This window comes from Ursus americanus, chromosome 7 (genome assembly GCF_024610735.1).
Source record: "Ursus americanus isolate L20-20 chromosome 7, mUrsAme1.1.p, whole genome shotgun sequence".
NCBI lineage: Eukaryota > Metazoa > Chordata > Mammalia > Carnivora > Ursidae > Ursus > Ursus americanus.
The window spans coordinates 23,608,772-23,622,181 of NC_142133.1; the positions used below are offsets into that span (position 1 = coordinate 23,608,772).

General features: G+C 38.9%; 2 protein-coding genes across 2 annotated transcripts in view; one reads left to right on the plus strand and one right to left on the minus strand.

Annotated features, from left to right (window-relative positions):
- The window catches only part of CCDC85A (coiled-coil domain containing 85A), a 641,780-nt gene that overhangs the window by 178,663 nt on the left and 449,707 nt on the right, over nucleotides 1-13,410 (plus strand). The window lies entirely within an intron of this gene.
- Nucleotides 1-13,410, minus strand: part of EFEMP1 (EGF-like fibulin extracellular matrix protein 1) — a 58,579-nt gene that overhangs the window by 13,749 nt on the left and 31,420 nt on the right. The window contains exon 5 of the mRNA XM_045788014.2: nucleotides 2,070-2,192. Within this exon, the coding sequence (XP_045643970.1) occupies nucleotides 2,070-2,192 (123 nt within the window). The remainder of the gene's footprint in view (nucleotides 1-2,069; nucleotides 2,193-13,410) is intronic.

A 13,410-nucleotide genomic window follows, 5' to 3' on the forward strand; every position in this document is an offset into this window, starting at 1 on the left:
ACTCAAGGTGTGACCTGCTGACCACTGTTGGCCCAGGGACTATTTGGACCAGTCTGCAACAAATAATTACAGAAATTGAGAATATGTGTTTAGGAATAACAATTTGTGTTACTACAACATTTTTATTATACTTTATAGAAGTATTGATATGCAACAGACTGGAAATTTATAAAAAAAAAAAAAGACTCATCAAGGTTTGAGAAGCAGTGACATAGAGGAGGGAGTAACTAATCATGTCTGGGTAAATCATGGAAGACTTCCTAAAGGAAGTGACCCTGAGCTGGGATTTGGAAATTGAATAGGAGTTTTCCAGGGCTGCATGTTCCTGGTGCTAAAAGAGCTTATGTAGAGGCACTGAAGTGTGACACTGTGTGATGTATGTGGGGAACTATAACTAGTGGACAAGGCTGCAGTGTAGTATTTTTGGGGGAGAAGGGTGTTCATAGAACAGAGCTGGTCTGATGGAGGAAAACCTTATATGCTCTGTTGATGAATGTGGAGTTGGTTCTGTGGGTGAGGAGAACAGCAGGGAAGCCACATGATTAGATCTGAATTTAAGAATGTTTCCTCCTAGGTGCCTGGGTGGCTCAGTCATTAAGCGTCTGCCTTCAGCTCAGGTCATGATCCCAGGGTCCTGGGATCGAGCTCTGCATTGGGCTCCCTGCTCAGCGGGAAGCCTGCTTCTCCCTCTCCCACTCTGCCTGCTTGTGTTCCCTCTCTCGCTATATCTCTCTGTCAAATAAATAAAATCTTAAAAAAAAAAAAAGGAATGTTTCCTCCTGACATATCATATAGGGCTATAATCATACATTTTATACCCTTTAATTTTTCCCATAGTAGGTTGAGTTAGTTCTTTTTCTGTACCTTTTATACCCTCAATTGTTTATTTTCCTGACTAATCCATTGGGCAAAACTTTGGTGCCTGTAGAGTTTTCCACACAATCTTCTCCTAAATCACAGCTTCAGTCACACAAAGCCTGGCCCTTCCTCAGAGGCTGGGCACTCACCCCAGCACCTGGGCACAGCCCCATGGCGGGCAGAACTGGGCCAGGGCCCATGAGGAGCTCAGTGTTGAAATCCTGACATCAACAGCGAACATTCTTGGGTGAAAATTAATGCTAGCTTCCTGTCCCCATGTTCTTATCCTCTGTTTCAAAGAGGAAACAAGGACTTTTCACTGATGTATGTTAAAAGGTAGTATGTAAATCGCTATCAATATCATATGGATACAATTGACACAGGGAGTCAGTAAGAAAGTTTTACTCCTAGTGCTGGACCTCATGACTGAACCCAGAACACATTTACTTTTTACTGTTTACTTCTCATTTGCCAGTCAGCCTCCTCATACTGTGTTCTTCCAGGCGTTAAAAAAAAAGCACAGAATATCTACTTGCCAGGCACTTTTCAGGTTCTGGGGAGACAGAAGTGACACAAACCAGACCTGGCTCCTGCTCTCAGGTAGCTTAAGTAGAGCTCTCAAGTAGAGGCATGCACTGTACTTGGCTTTGCATTCCCAACACTGTACCCACATGCAACATAACAAATGTTTAATACATGTCTGTTAACTCATCACACAATGATGGCACACAGCTCGTTGCAACTCTAAGCACTCACACGCATGAGCTCTTGAGTATCTGTCATTTGTCTAAAGCCTCAAAGTGAGTGAGGGGTAGAGCTGGGATTTGAACCTCACCATGTGCCCTATAAGCTATGCTATTTTATGAACCAGTGACTGAAGGTCACATCATCAATGTTTTGGCGCTATGGCCCCCAAAAAGCTAATTTAAAATTATTTTCTTGGTGCTTTTGTGGTCCCATTCATACTCTAAATTTTTGCTTTTGCTTAGTCTAACATGTAACCAACACTTTGATATCCAGAATATGTTCACCCTTTAAGGTTAGCTCTTTCTTGTTAATGTGGAAAATGGATCCGTAGTCAATGAAAGAATAAGCAGTTGTTAGCTATCATTCTCCAAATAAATATGAGTGCTTTGTTTTGAATGACTGAGGTTTAAACAAATAAGAAGAGGTTTAGGACAGGATTTTGCTTACTGCTCTGCTGTACTTACCTACACACTGTTCTCCTCGCTTCTGGTACCCTGGAGGGCACTGACAGGCGAAGGAGCCTCGTAAATTGATGCACACTTGGTCGGCTCTACAGTTGTGAGTCCCGGCAGTGCACTCGTCTATGTCTGGTAAAGACAGCCATCACAGAGTTTGAGTTGGTTGTGCAGATGCTACTATTTCCTCCATTTAAAAAAACCCGGAGAAGTCTAGTTGACACATAAGTGACATTAGTTTCAGGTGTACAACATAGTGGTTCGACAACGCTATATGTTACGTTACACTCACTCCAAGTCTAGCTACTATCTGTCACCATGCAATGATACTATTGCAGTATCATTAACTACATTCCCTATGTTGAATTGCCATCATACTTTTTTTAAGAAATAAATTTTTTACTTTATTCTTAAAACAATACTCTGTAATATTATTATATTAGAAATGTTTAAAATGATAAATGATTTCAAGTGTTCAGAAAATAATTTCATAGGTTCCGGTGTGTACCACTCAGATTTAACACATGCTAACATTAGCCATGCTTGCCTTGGCTTACTTTATTTTCGGAAATGAAACATTCGAGACATAGCTAAAGCCTTACTGTATTCTCATCTCTTTACCTACCCACCTACAACTATTCTGGCAGGTGTGAATCCTTCCCTGAAATTACATCCATCCATTAGATTATACATTGCATCCATTAGAATATACGGTGTTGTTTTGTGTGTTTTAAAGTGTAAACAAATTATATAATACTTGCTTTTTCTACCCAATATGTTGTATTTGAGATAATTTATGTTGACAAGTCTCTAAAGATCTGTGCAGTAACCAGATATAAATCAAACTTTACTACTGTGCATTTCCTGTTGCCTTTTTTTTTTTTTTTAACTTTAATAGGGGTGCCTGGGTGGCTCAGTTGGTTGAGCAAATAATTATTGATTTTGGCTCATGTCATGATCTCAGGGTCGTGGGATGGAGCCCTGCATCAGGCTCCACGCTCAGTGTGGAGTCTGCTTGAGATTCTCTCTCCCTCTCCCTCTGTTCCTTCCCACCATCCCACAAGCCGCCCCCCGCCAATAAATAAATATATCCTAAAAAAAAGAAAACAAACCTTTTGGGGTGCCTGGATGGCTCATTCAGTGAAGCATCTGCGTTCAGCTCGGGTCATGATCCCTGGGTCCTGGGATAGAGCCACATGGGGCTCCCTGCTCAGCGGAGAGCCTGTTTCTCACTCTCCCTCTGCCCCTCCACCCCCCTGCTCGTGCTCTCTTTCTCTCTCTCAAATACATAAATAAAATCTTAAAAAAAACCAAAACCTTTCATTGAAAATTTCAAAATGCAAACGATTCAACTTGATCATATTCCTTTAGGAGAGATAGACTGGTGTAGTTTAAAATACATATTTTCCCAAAACATTTCATTTCAGTTTTAAAAAGATATTTCCCCAAAGCAGTTCTATAATTTACTAAATGTGTCCTGAGGAGTAGGTAGATTATAGTTTTAGAAAAGTAAAAAATGCTCAGTCATAATATAATGAATCTGTTATAATGAATTTCTTTGAGATCTAAGTGTGATATGAATTTGTGCATGTGCATTCATATTACAGTAATTTATAAGTGAAATCTAATTTTGCCTTTTCAACATTACCTTTGCATTCAATTAACTCTCTCCCATTATGAAGTTAAATAGGTGAGTTAAGAAGATGAAAGGATTACGTGATTTTGGCATTCTTCAACAACTGAAGAGTCTAGGCTTTGTTAAAAAATATCATCGAACTTGGAATTCCTAGATGACAAATTTTCATAAAAACTGAGAGCCTTAGATCATCACTGTGGTAAACCCAGGGTGGTGCTTTGGAACAAGCAGTGGGCTAAAATTCAATACAAAAGATGAGCCATCAGTAATTAGAATGTATTCCTCAATTCCTGCCTTCCCTTAAAGAAGCTCAGAGAGTGGCTCCTACTGTGTTGCCTTTCAACTCTATTTCCAGGGAGAGCTGCTGCACTCACTCAACCAATGTAAGAATGTAGGAGGTTCCTGTAGTAAGACAGTTGTCCTCAGATAGTGGCTTTGAACAATAACAGGATAACAGAGATTGCTTCCAGAAGAAAGAGGGAGGGGAGGTGAAAAATACTCGAGGGATGTATGGCCGTTTATTGGATAATACCCTATAAAAGCATCTACTTAACATAATTCTTTGAACCTGGTTTCAAAGTTTTGGTGAACTTTTTGTGTTGTTTTTTATTTTTGTTTTGACATCCATTGTCATCATCATTATTTTCAAATCAGTGATTCTAACTCTGTCCTTGTAAGGTACTATGCAGAGGTGCCACGATCTTGCTTTGAAATTATCTGCTCTTTTTTGTGTCTTTTATTATATTCTCATATGCACTTGATGAAAACATTTCTACTGGGGTTTCCTTCAGAGCTTTATGACTCGCTAATGCAGAAATGACAGCAGAATTCCTATTGTTTTATGTCAAGAGCATCTGCCAGCATTTGCAGTGATAACAGCCCTGAGAGATACCGAAATGTGAGATTCAGATGTGGCAAGTTTCCTCAGTACATGCTGGCAGAAGATCAAGGACTGGGGCTGGCTGCTGCATTTTCTGAGGGAGGCCTCACCAGTGACTGCGGCTTTTCTTTCCGAGACCTCTCTGCAAACCGCCTCCACCCCATCGCGTTCCTGATGTCCTACAATTTCCTTCCTACTTTCTTGCTCAGGTCTAAGGCTCTTTGATAAATAGGCTAACATTTCCAGTGGACTTAATATATCATTAAATAAGTTTTAAATATAAACATTGTGCTACCTGGGCCTACTCCTTTTTAAGAACCAAGTCCATTGACCTTCTGAGAAAGATCATCGAATATAAGTATCAGGTCAGTTAAAATAATTTAATAATAAAAAAATACCGCTGCCTCCACTGCCACTATATTCTTTTCCTTTCTCTATCAAAACAAACAAACAAATAAAACTGCAATAGGACTCACCACACCTAACACCGGTAATATTTTTAACACACTTTGTAAATACTTGGACTCACTTTAATTTTTAAGTCTTTTGGATGGGAAGCTTCCTGAAATTCAATAAAACACAATTGCATGAAATCCCCTTCAAGAAATTATTCCAAAGGAGTTGAGTGTGTGCTTTGTCATATACCCAAAGCTGGGTCTGCTAGGAAATGAACTGACTACATTTTCATTTACAGTTTCTCCAACTCAAGCTGAGACTATTTATCCCCTCCCTTGCTCTTAGCAGTTTATCTAATGCTGAAGGACACAGAGTCAGATAGGATTTCTTTGAACTATCTTTGACCATACTGTCAATTCATACCATTATCTAAATAACACAATTCTATTATTTTAAAAGTTATACTTTGAGACCCTGTTATTACTTACTCACAAAGCATTATGAGAAAGTCATGTAAGAATTGTTGCACATTGTTAAACTGTCTTACACTTTTTTTTAAAGATTTTAATTAATTTATTTATTTTTTTAAAAGATTTTATTTATTTATTCGACAGAGATAGAGACAGCCAGCGAGAGAGGGAACACAAGCAGGGGGAGTGGGAGAGGAAGAAGCAGGCTCATAGCGGAGGAGCCTGATGTGGGGCTCGATCCCAGAATGCCGGGATCACGCCCTGAGCCGAAGGCAGACGCCCAACCGCTGTGCCACCTAGGCGCCCCTAAAGATTTTATTTTTTAAGTAATCTCTACACCCAACATGGGGCTCAAACCCACAACTTGATCTGAGATCAAGAGTCGCTCGCCCCACTGACTGAGCCAGCCAGGTGCCTCCACGCTTGTTTTTTCTACTCGTATGCGTTTCAGTTGTCTTAAACATCAGAGAGTTAACGTGGTAAGTCAGTAAAGCATACATGTATGTCAGAGACTTGAAGCAGAATATCCATTCCTATGCTGGTACACCAGAAGACCCTGATTTCCCCAGGCTTTTCGTTTATGAAAGGCCTCTGTGGTGGGAGTATCTCGAATGGCAAAAGCACTGCTTTATCTTAAGGGAAATGATGCGGGTCAGCCATGATTTTCCTTGTAATCTAGGAAAAAGTACTCCGGGGAGAGGAGTTTTTGTTTTGCTTTTAAACTATCTATAATTTATCCTCGACAGTGAAGCTCACCAGGTTCTTAAGCAATCAGTTAACACATTCCCCGGGCCCTAGCCCTAAGCTCTTTGAGGATGGGGTCTACATCTTACTTTTTTCTGTATTCCTAATGCCTAGCAGAGTGCATGAAACATCGTGGGTTTTCAATAACTGTTTATTCATAAAATGGATGAGTGAATGATAATCATTTGCTGGAACCGATGCCTAGAGTTTGAGAGAAGTAAGATCACTGTTTTGTCTTACGAACTAATCATTCACAAGGAAGGGTGACAGGCAAGATGTGAGAAGCAGCAAAACCAACAAGATGTCAGCACATGGAAACTGTAGGAAAGCAGTGATGTTGAGAAGTGCAGAAACTAGGAGGCATAAGGTAGCATCGGAGGTGGGTGGCTGTGGAAGGTCTGTTGGGCCAGGGGAGTTTTGAGCTGCATTTTGAAGAAGTCGAGGAGGCTATTTCTAGGCAGGAGGCAGGTCGCATTAGAAAATGTCCTACGAAACAAACGTGGTCTGCAAGACAGCTGGACTCAGCATGGCTGGAAGGGCTGTGTGCGTGGAGCCTGCTGCAGTGCCCACTTGAAGGTGCTCATAAAGTGGCAGCTCAAGCCCTAAGCAAAAATTCAGGGCCTTAAAGGTGGGATTGGAATTTGAATTGGACACCACAGGGAGCAGCTCTGAACTATGTAGACACAGCCTAATGTAAACATAGCCAAAGAACAAAATAATAGAGTGTGCTTCCTAAAATATCACAACACGTAAATCAACTTACATTTCATCATTCTAATGCATTAAGAATAGCTAAGGGCAGTATTTGGTGATTCCCTCATTTTTCAAAAATGTGCCCACACTCTCCCTCCTAGTGATTTATACTGTTGTAGGTCCCTTTCTTGCTGACTTTGGCACCACCATCGCTTCAAATAATGCAGTCTGATCTTTGCTCGGCTCTTGCTCCTAGCCTCTTTATCATGCTGACCCCAGTCTATGGAACTGCATATTTGGTTACCTCTCAAAAGTTAATGGAGGCAACTGTGTCCACATCTCTGTGGTGTCCATTAAGTCCCTGCTTAGGCCCTCATTCTCTATGTTTTTGGCTCCTTCCCGTCATTCTGACTCATATTTCCCAAACCCCTGACTCATGCTGCTTTCTCTCTCTTATGCAACATTTTAATCTCTGCAATGTTCTTTTCATAATTTGATAACTTACCATGACATGGACATTCAGTGTGTTTTCATGGGCAAACGTTTTCTGTACCTTAAATGCTTTAGATTTTTTAGATTTAGACTTTGCTGCTTTAGGTTTAAGGAATGATTCAGAACTACCTTGGAATAATCCACCACTGCCCAGGGATGGGAGAACACACTGAAAAAGGAGGAAGGGACTGAAGTGATTTTTGCATCTGTCACTGCCCAGGTGACCTAGGACCATGGAATCAATTCTTTTTCTCTGTTTCTCTATCTATAAAATAGACTGTCCATCCTTAATGATGCAAGGATTTTTTTAAAAAGTTCAGAATCTTCAAAATATATCTTTTTGTTTCTAGACTGTAAATGTTTAAAGTAAAATAGCCACATCTTTACTAGTTCTGTGGGGAGCACTGTACGTGCTTTGTGATTATTACTTGATGGCGCTGTCCTTTGAACTCCTGTGGTTAAAGCAAAGGCAGTGGTTAAATTCAAGTTGCTATTTCTTCATCTGTGTGGATTTACAATCTTATATCTTCTGCAACCATACTAATTTAATCTCATAAATGAAGTAAAGTAGAAAAAAAGAGGTCAGGGATTCATGTTTACTGTGAGAAGGAGCTACTTTATTCCTAGACTCTTCCCTTCCCTTCCCTTCCCTTCCCTTCCCTCTCCTTTCCTCTCCTACCCTTTCTTCTCCCTCTCCTTCCCTCTCCCTCTTCCTTCCTTCCTTCCTTCCTTCCTTCCTTCCTTCCTTCCTTCCTTCCTTTCACATTCTTAACAATTTAGATAGATACCCATCTGCTCAGAATGATTGGTCCTAATCCTTCTAGTGACACAACAATAAATTCGTTCCCAGCACTCTATTTACTCTATAAAACTTTTTAAATAAAAGGGACTTATTGGGTAAGGATCTTATTGTTATTTTGGGTCTTCATCTTATTTTTCAGTATAATCTTGGAAAGTAGGAGCTATCTCAATAAGTGCTGAGAGCATTGCTGTTTTACTACTGCCTCATCCATTCCTGGCTCTTAATAACGATAACCTGAGTAGTCAAGACATTAAATTACGTTGCTTAAATTTTGATTAGGAAAGAGGCGTGTGATTTTTTATTTAAATTCATATATAAATCTGTTAATTAACTGGTATAAAAATTAACTGGTATAAAAATAGGTAAGTGCTTAGCAATATTTAAATATCTATTATTTGATTAGACAATCAGATCTGCAAGCCTCTGATTTAATCCTGATAAGAGCTCTGTGAAATAAATGGTCACATCATGCACAATTTATGGAAGAGGCAGGAGGATGTCACTGAAATGTAGATTTGTGAAGTGACTGGCCCAAGGTCACACAGAGTAGAAATTCAAACCCCAGATTTCCATTTTGCCTCTGCAATTTAGGTTTCCAGACAGACTTATTTCCTAAGAGCTCTGTATAGCAGACTTTTAATTGTAGTTTTATATATGTATATATATTTAATTTTTCTTAGAAGTAAAGAGAGGGTCGTTCATTTGTAGTGCCTTGATTCCTCCCTTGTGTCTTTCTTCTACATTAGAATAACATTCATAGCTCTCCAAGTCTTCTGTTTCCCTCCCCAGTCCTTAGCCAATTATCAACACTTTTTGTCAAAGACTTTCTATTTCCCTTGCTGCTTCTTTCATAGTACTGGAATCAGATTTATCTGGGCTAAATGCCCAGTTCTAGTTAGCTTTTCACCCTTCTGAAATTATCAGCTAGAATTCACCCAAGCTAAGCAGTTCTAGTGGAGAAAATAAATACTGATATTAAGTAACAAAAGAGAACTGTCTTCATCTATGGCCAGCAGTAGATTTATAGTTCTAGATTCTTATCTGTTCTGGCAAAACAGATTGTTAATAATTTGGTGTGCATTAAATGATAAACAAAAATATCACCCAAATCAACAAACATCAGCCTCCCTGATAGTTCATTTCTTTGTTTTATAGAGTGGTGAATCAAGTGTCCTGGAAGTCCCTGTCATTGCACTGTGTTCTATCAGAATCTTGAAATATGCTGCTCTCATATGGAAAAATCATTCTACATGTACTTGGAGTTGCTTTTCCAGCAATGATTGATTTGCACTGCAAATCGACCTTTTCTCACCCGGTCTCCTTTGTGGCTAGTGGTGTTCATTTGCAAGATGATGGGATGAGGTTAGACATACAGTTCACGAACATAGGGGAGAAAACCAAGTGGCACACATGGCCAGTTCAACTTGTGACTCATCTGTACTACACACAGACCAAATGCACCAATTGCTCAAAGGCTGAAACAGAACCAGCAAGGAAACAAAGGCCTTAATTATTCTTCAGCTCTTTTTGTAAACAGGCAAAGTGAAGCTTATTGCTTTCAGAATGTTAAGGAAAAACTACTGATCAATGATTGCTAATCACCAGGAGTGTTCTCTGGCATCTCTGTGAATATGTCATTTCCAGCCAAACTTCCTTTTTCACTTCTTAAACTTAATTACCCATTAAAAATATTTTTGGGAAAAGATGACCCTGGTATTTGGAGTGATATTACAACCAGTCATCAATCCACAACCTTGTGAAGGTAAAACAGTATTTTTGAAACAAGTAGCATCATTAATCTTTGCTTAAAGATTGAATTAAAGATGGTCTGTGTGAAAGTGTAAGCCCAGTCCATACAAACTGGGACGAGCTTCCAACTGCATGGCTTTCAGAGGAATTATGATTCCATCTTATTATGGGATGCCTCTGAACTGACATTTCAATTGTAGTTTTCTGGTGCCTTACCTCTTTACCTCGTTCCTCCCAACCACCTTCCATCCCCAGCTCCAGATCAAACCCCTGGAGAGCAATGAACTGAATGGACACTACATTCAGTTGAGTCCACCAGGCCCTGCCTAAGCACTGTGACTTGATTTCTGGCCTCCTCCTTGAGCCTTGCAGCCAGATTAGTCAGTCTCCCTAGCTCAAAGCACACACATTCTTGGCTTACTCCTTCAGGCCAATCATCGCTTGAGGCCGCACAAGCCCCTGGCTATGGCAATGCCAATTATAACAAGAATGGCTTGGTGACCTCCTAATTGTATGAAACCAATTACATTATACTTGTTGTTCATTCAACAATAAACAGCTTTTGTGCCCACTAAATTGGGGCATACTACTAAATTTGCTGAGTATAATTTGGCAATGCTTCTTCAAATCATTAACTGCTTAAGGCTTTTTAAATAAAGCATATCTTTGTGCTTCTTGCCTTCAGAACATGTTACCTTCTTGTGTATATTTTCCTACCCATCTCATTACATCTTACTTATGATGTTTCTGCACAGTGTTTCCCCATATGCCTCAGGGCCCTTATGTTTTCTGAATTCCAAATGAAGCAGGGAGGTAGGATGAAGGACGGGTGGAACTCACCAAATTTGCACTAAATTCCTTTCTCTTTTTGATTCAAAATTCCAGCACAATGAAAAGCAATGAAAGGATAAATATGTGAGTAAATCTAAATGCATACGGACTGTATAAAACAATAATAGGAAGGTCTTTTGGGATTTATAAAATATTTGGGATTTATAACATATTTGGGATTTATAAAATATTTATAATTAAAATACATGAGGATACATGAGAATAATAAGTTGGCAGGAAGGTAAATAGAGTTTAAGTACTTGAAGGTCCTTGCACTGTTGGGGAAGAGGTAAAACTACTAATTTATTTTAGACTTTGATAAATCAAGGATGCATGTTAAGTAGCCCCTAGGGGAAAAAACTAAAGGAATAGTAAAAGCATAAAACTACAAATCTAATACAGGGGAGAAATGGAATAATACATAATGGTCCATTATTTTAGAGAGAAGGCAAGAGAGGAAAGAAAAGGAAACTAAAATGTGCAGAACAAATAGAAGGCAAATAGTAAAATGGTAGTTTAAACCTAATCATAGCAATAGTTGCATTAATGTAAGCAGATTAAATGCTCTTACTAAAAACCAAAATTCTCAGGCTGATTACAAAAACAAAACCCAAATATGCTGTTTCAAGAGAAACAATTAAATGTAAGGATGGAAAGGAAATATAGGTTAAAGAAAAAAAGATGAATAGTGTACTATGCCAACACTAATCAAAAGAAAGTTGGCTTGCAATATTAATATCAGACAAAGTTGACTTTAAGGGAAAAAGGATTCAGAATTTAACTGCATTTAATCACACAGCCTCCAGATAGACAAAGCACAGATAAGTAAAACTAAAGGGAAGATGAACGCACACAATTACACTAAGAGATTTTAATATACCTGTCTTTGTAACTAAACAAACAAACACATTTTCAGAAATGAACAGAAAATATGAACAACATGATTATAAACTTTGAACTACTTGACGTATTATAGAACACTGTATAGTAATACATAACCGATTCAAGCATTGAGTGAGTGTTAAAAGAAAATGATTATATGCTAGCCTTAAGGAAAGTCTAAATACATCTCAAAAATTACAATATACAGATTTTTGTTCCCTCAGTACAATGCATATATGATGGAAATGACAATGACATGACCACAACGAAACTAGAAAAATCCCCTTCTTTCAGAAAAGAAGACATACACTTCCAAACAACTCATGGTTTAAGGAAGATGAAACTGTAATCTGAGACGTCAAACTGAATGAAAATGAAAATATCACATATGAAACCTTGTGGGAAAAAAATGCCAGCCCTTAAGAAGGCCTATAGTCCCTCCTTCTCTCCTTATATCTCCTTCTCTTTGCCCCCACTCTACTCAATTTACAAGAGAAGAAAATACAAATGAGATTTGTAGCTGAGATAGTCTTTTATGAAAGTGAACTTTAGGGTTTTGAAGGGCCACTTAGAGAAGAAGGAAAAAAATCTTGACCTTATCTTTCCAAGGACAGAACTAGAGTAAATGGGTAGAAATTTAAGGAAGTCAGATTTTAGTTCAGGGTAAGAGAAGAATATGGTCATTGGACACTTGAATATATTAAGAAGTAGTGAGGTTCCTATCACCAGAAATACACAAATGGTACAATGTGGCTCTCAGTAGCAGGTGGGGATTTGACCAGTCATCTGTGTTGAAAAATGATGTCAAGGCATTGCAAGCAAATATGGCAGAATGTTAACAATTATTGAATCTGGATGGTGGGTGTTCAATATTCATTGTATCGTACATTCAACTAACTCTGAGTTTGAAAATGTTAATTAAGGGCAACTGGGTAGTTCAGTTGGTTAAAAGTCTGCCTTCCGCTCAGGTTGTGAACCCAGAGTCCTGGGATAGAATCCTGCTTCTACATCTGCCTCTGCCTCTGTTTCTCTCTCTCTCTCTCTCTCTCTCTCTCTTTCTCTCATGAATACATAAATAAAATCTTTAAAAAAAAAGAAAGAAAATGTTCATTAAAAAATTGAAAAATCACGACACCTGGGTGGCTCAGTTGGTTAAGCATCTGACTCTTGGTTTTGGTTCAGGTCACGATCTCAGGATTTTGAGGTCAAGCCCCACATCTCGCTCAGCTCAAAGTGGGCTTGTCCCTCTCCCTCTGCCCCTCCCACAGCTCTCTCTCTGTTGAATAAATAAATAAAGTCTTAAAAAAAATTGAAAAACAAGGGCACCTGGATGGCTCAGTCAGTTAAGCATCTGCCTTTAGCTCGGGTCATGATCTTAGGGTCCTGGGATCGAGCCCTGCATTGGGCTCTTTTCTCAGCGGAAAGTCTGCTTCTTCCTCTCACTCTCCCTCTGTGTTCTCTCTCTCTCAAATAAATAAATGAAATCTTTAAAAAAATTGAAAAACAGATGCTGCATCTACCTAAATATAGAAAGTCGTAGGGATTCAACAAAATGAATGAATTCTATACCTTCTCTCATTTGACACGTGATGCATGTACATATATCTTTGTACAGTTGTGATGTTTACATTTATACTTGTATAATTTATCCTCTAACATCTGAAAACTTTGCTCTAAGATAAAGTATAGCAAGGAAAGATCTTATCTTAAGTGGTTATTTATTTTATCCCTCTTCCTTGAGCAATGTGACAGTTAAAACCTAGACGTATTATTCC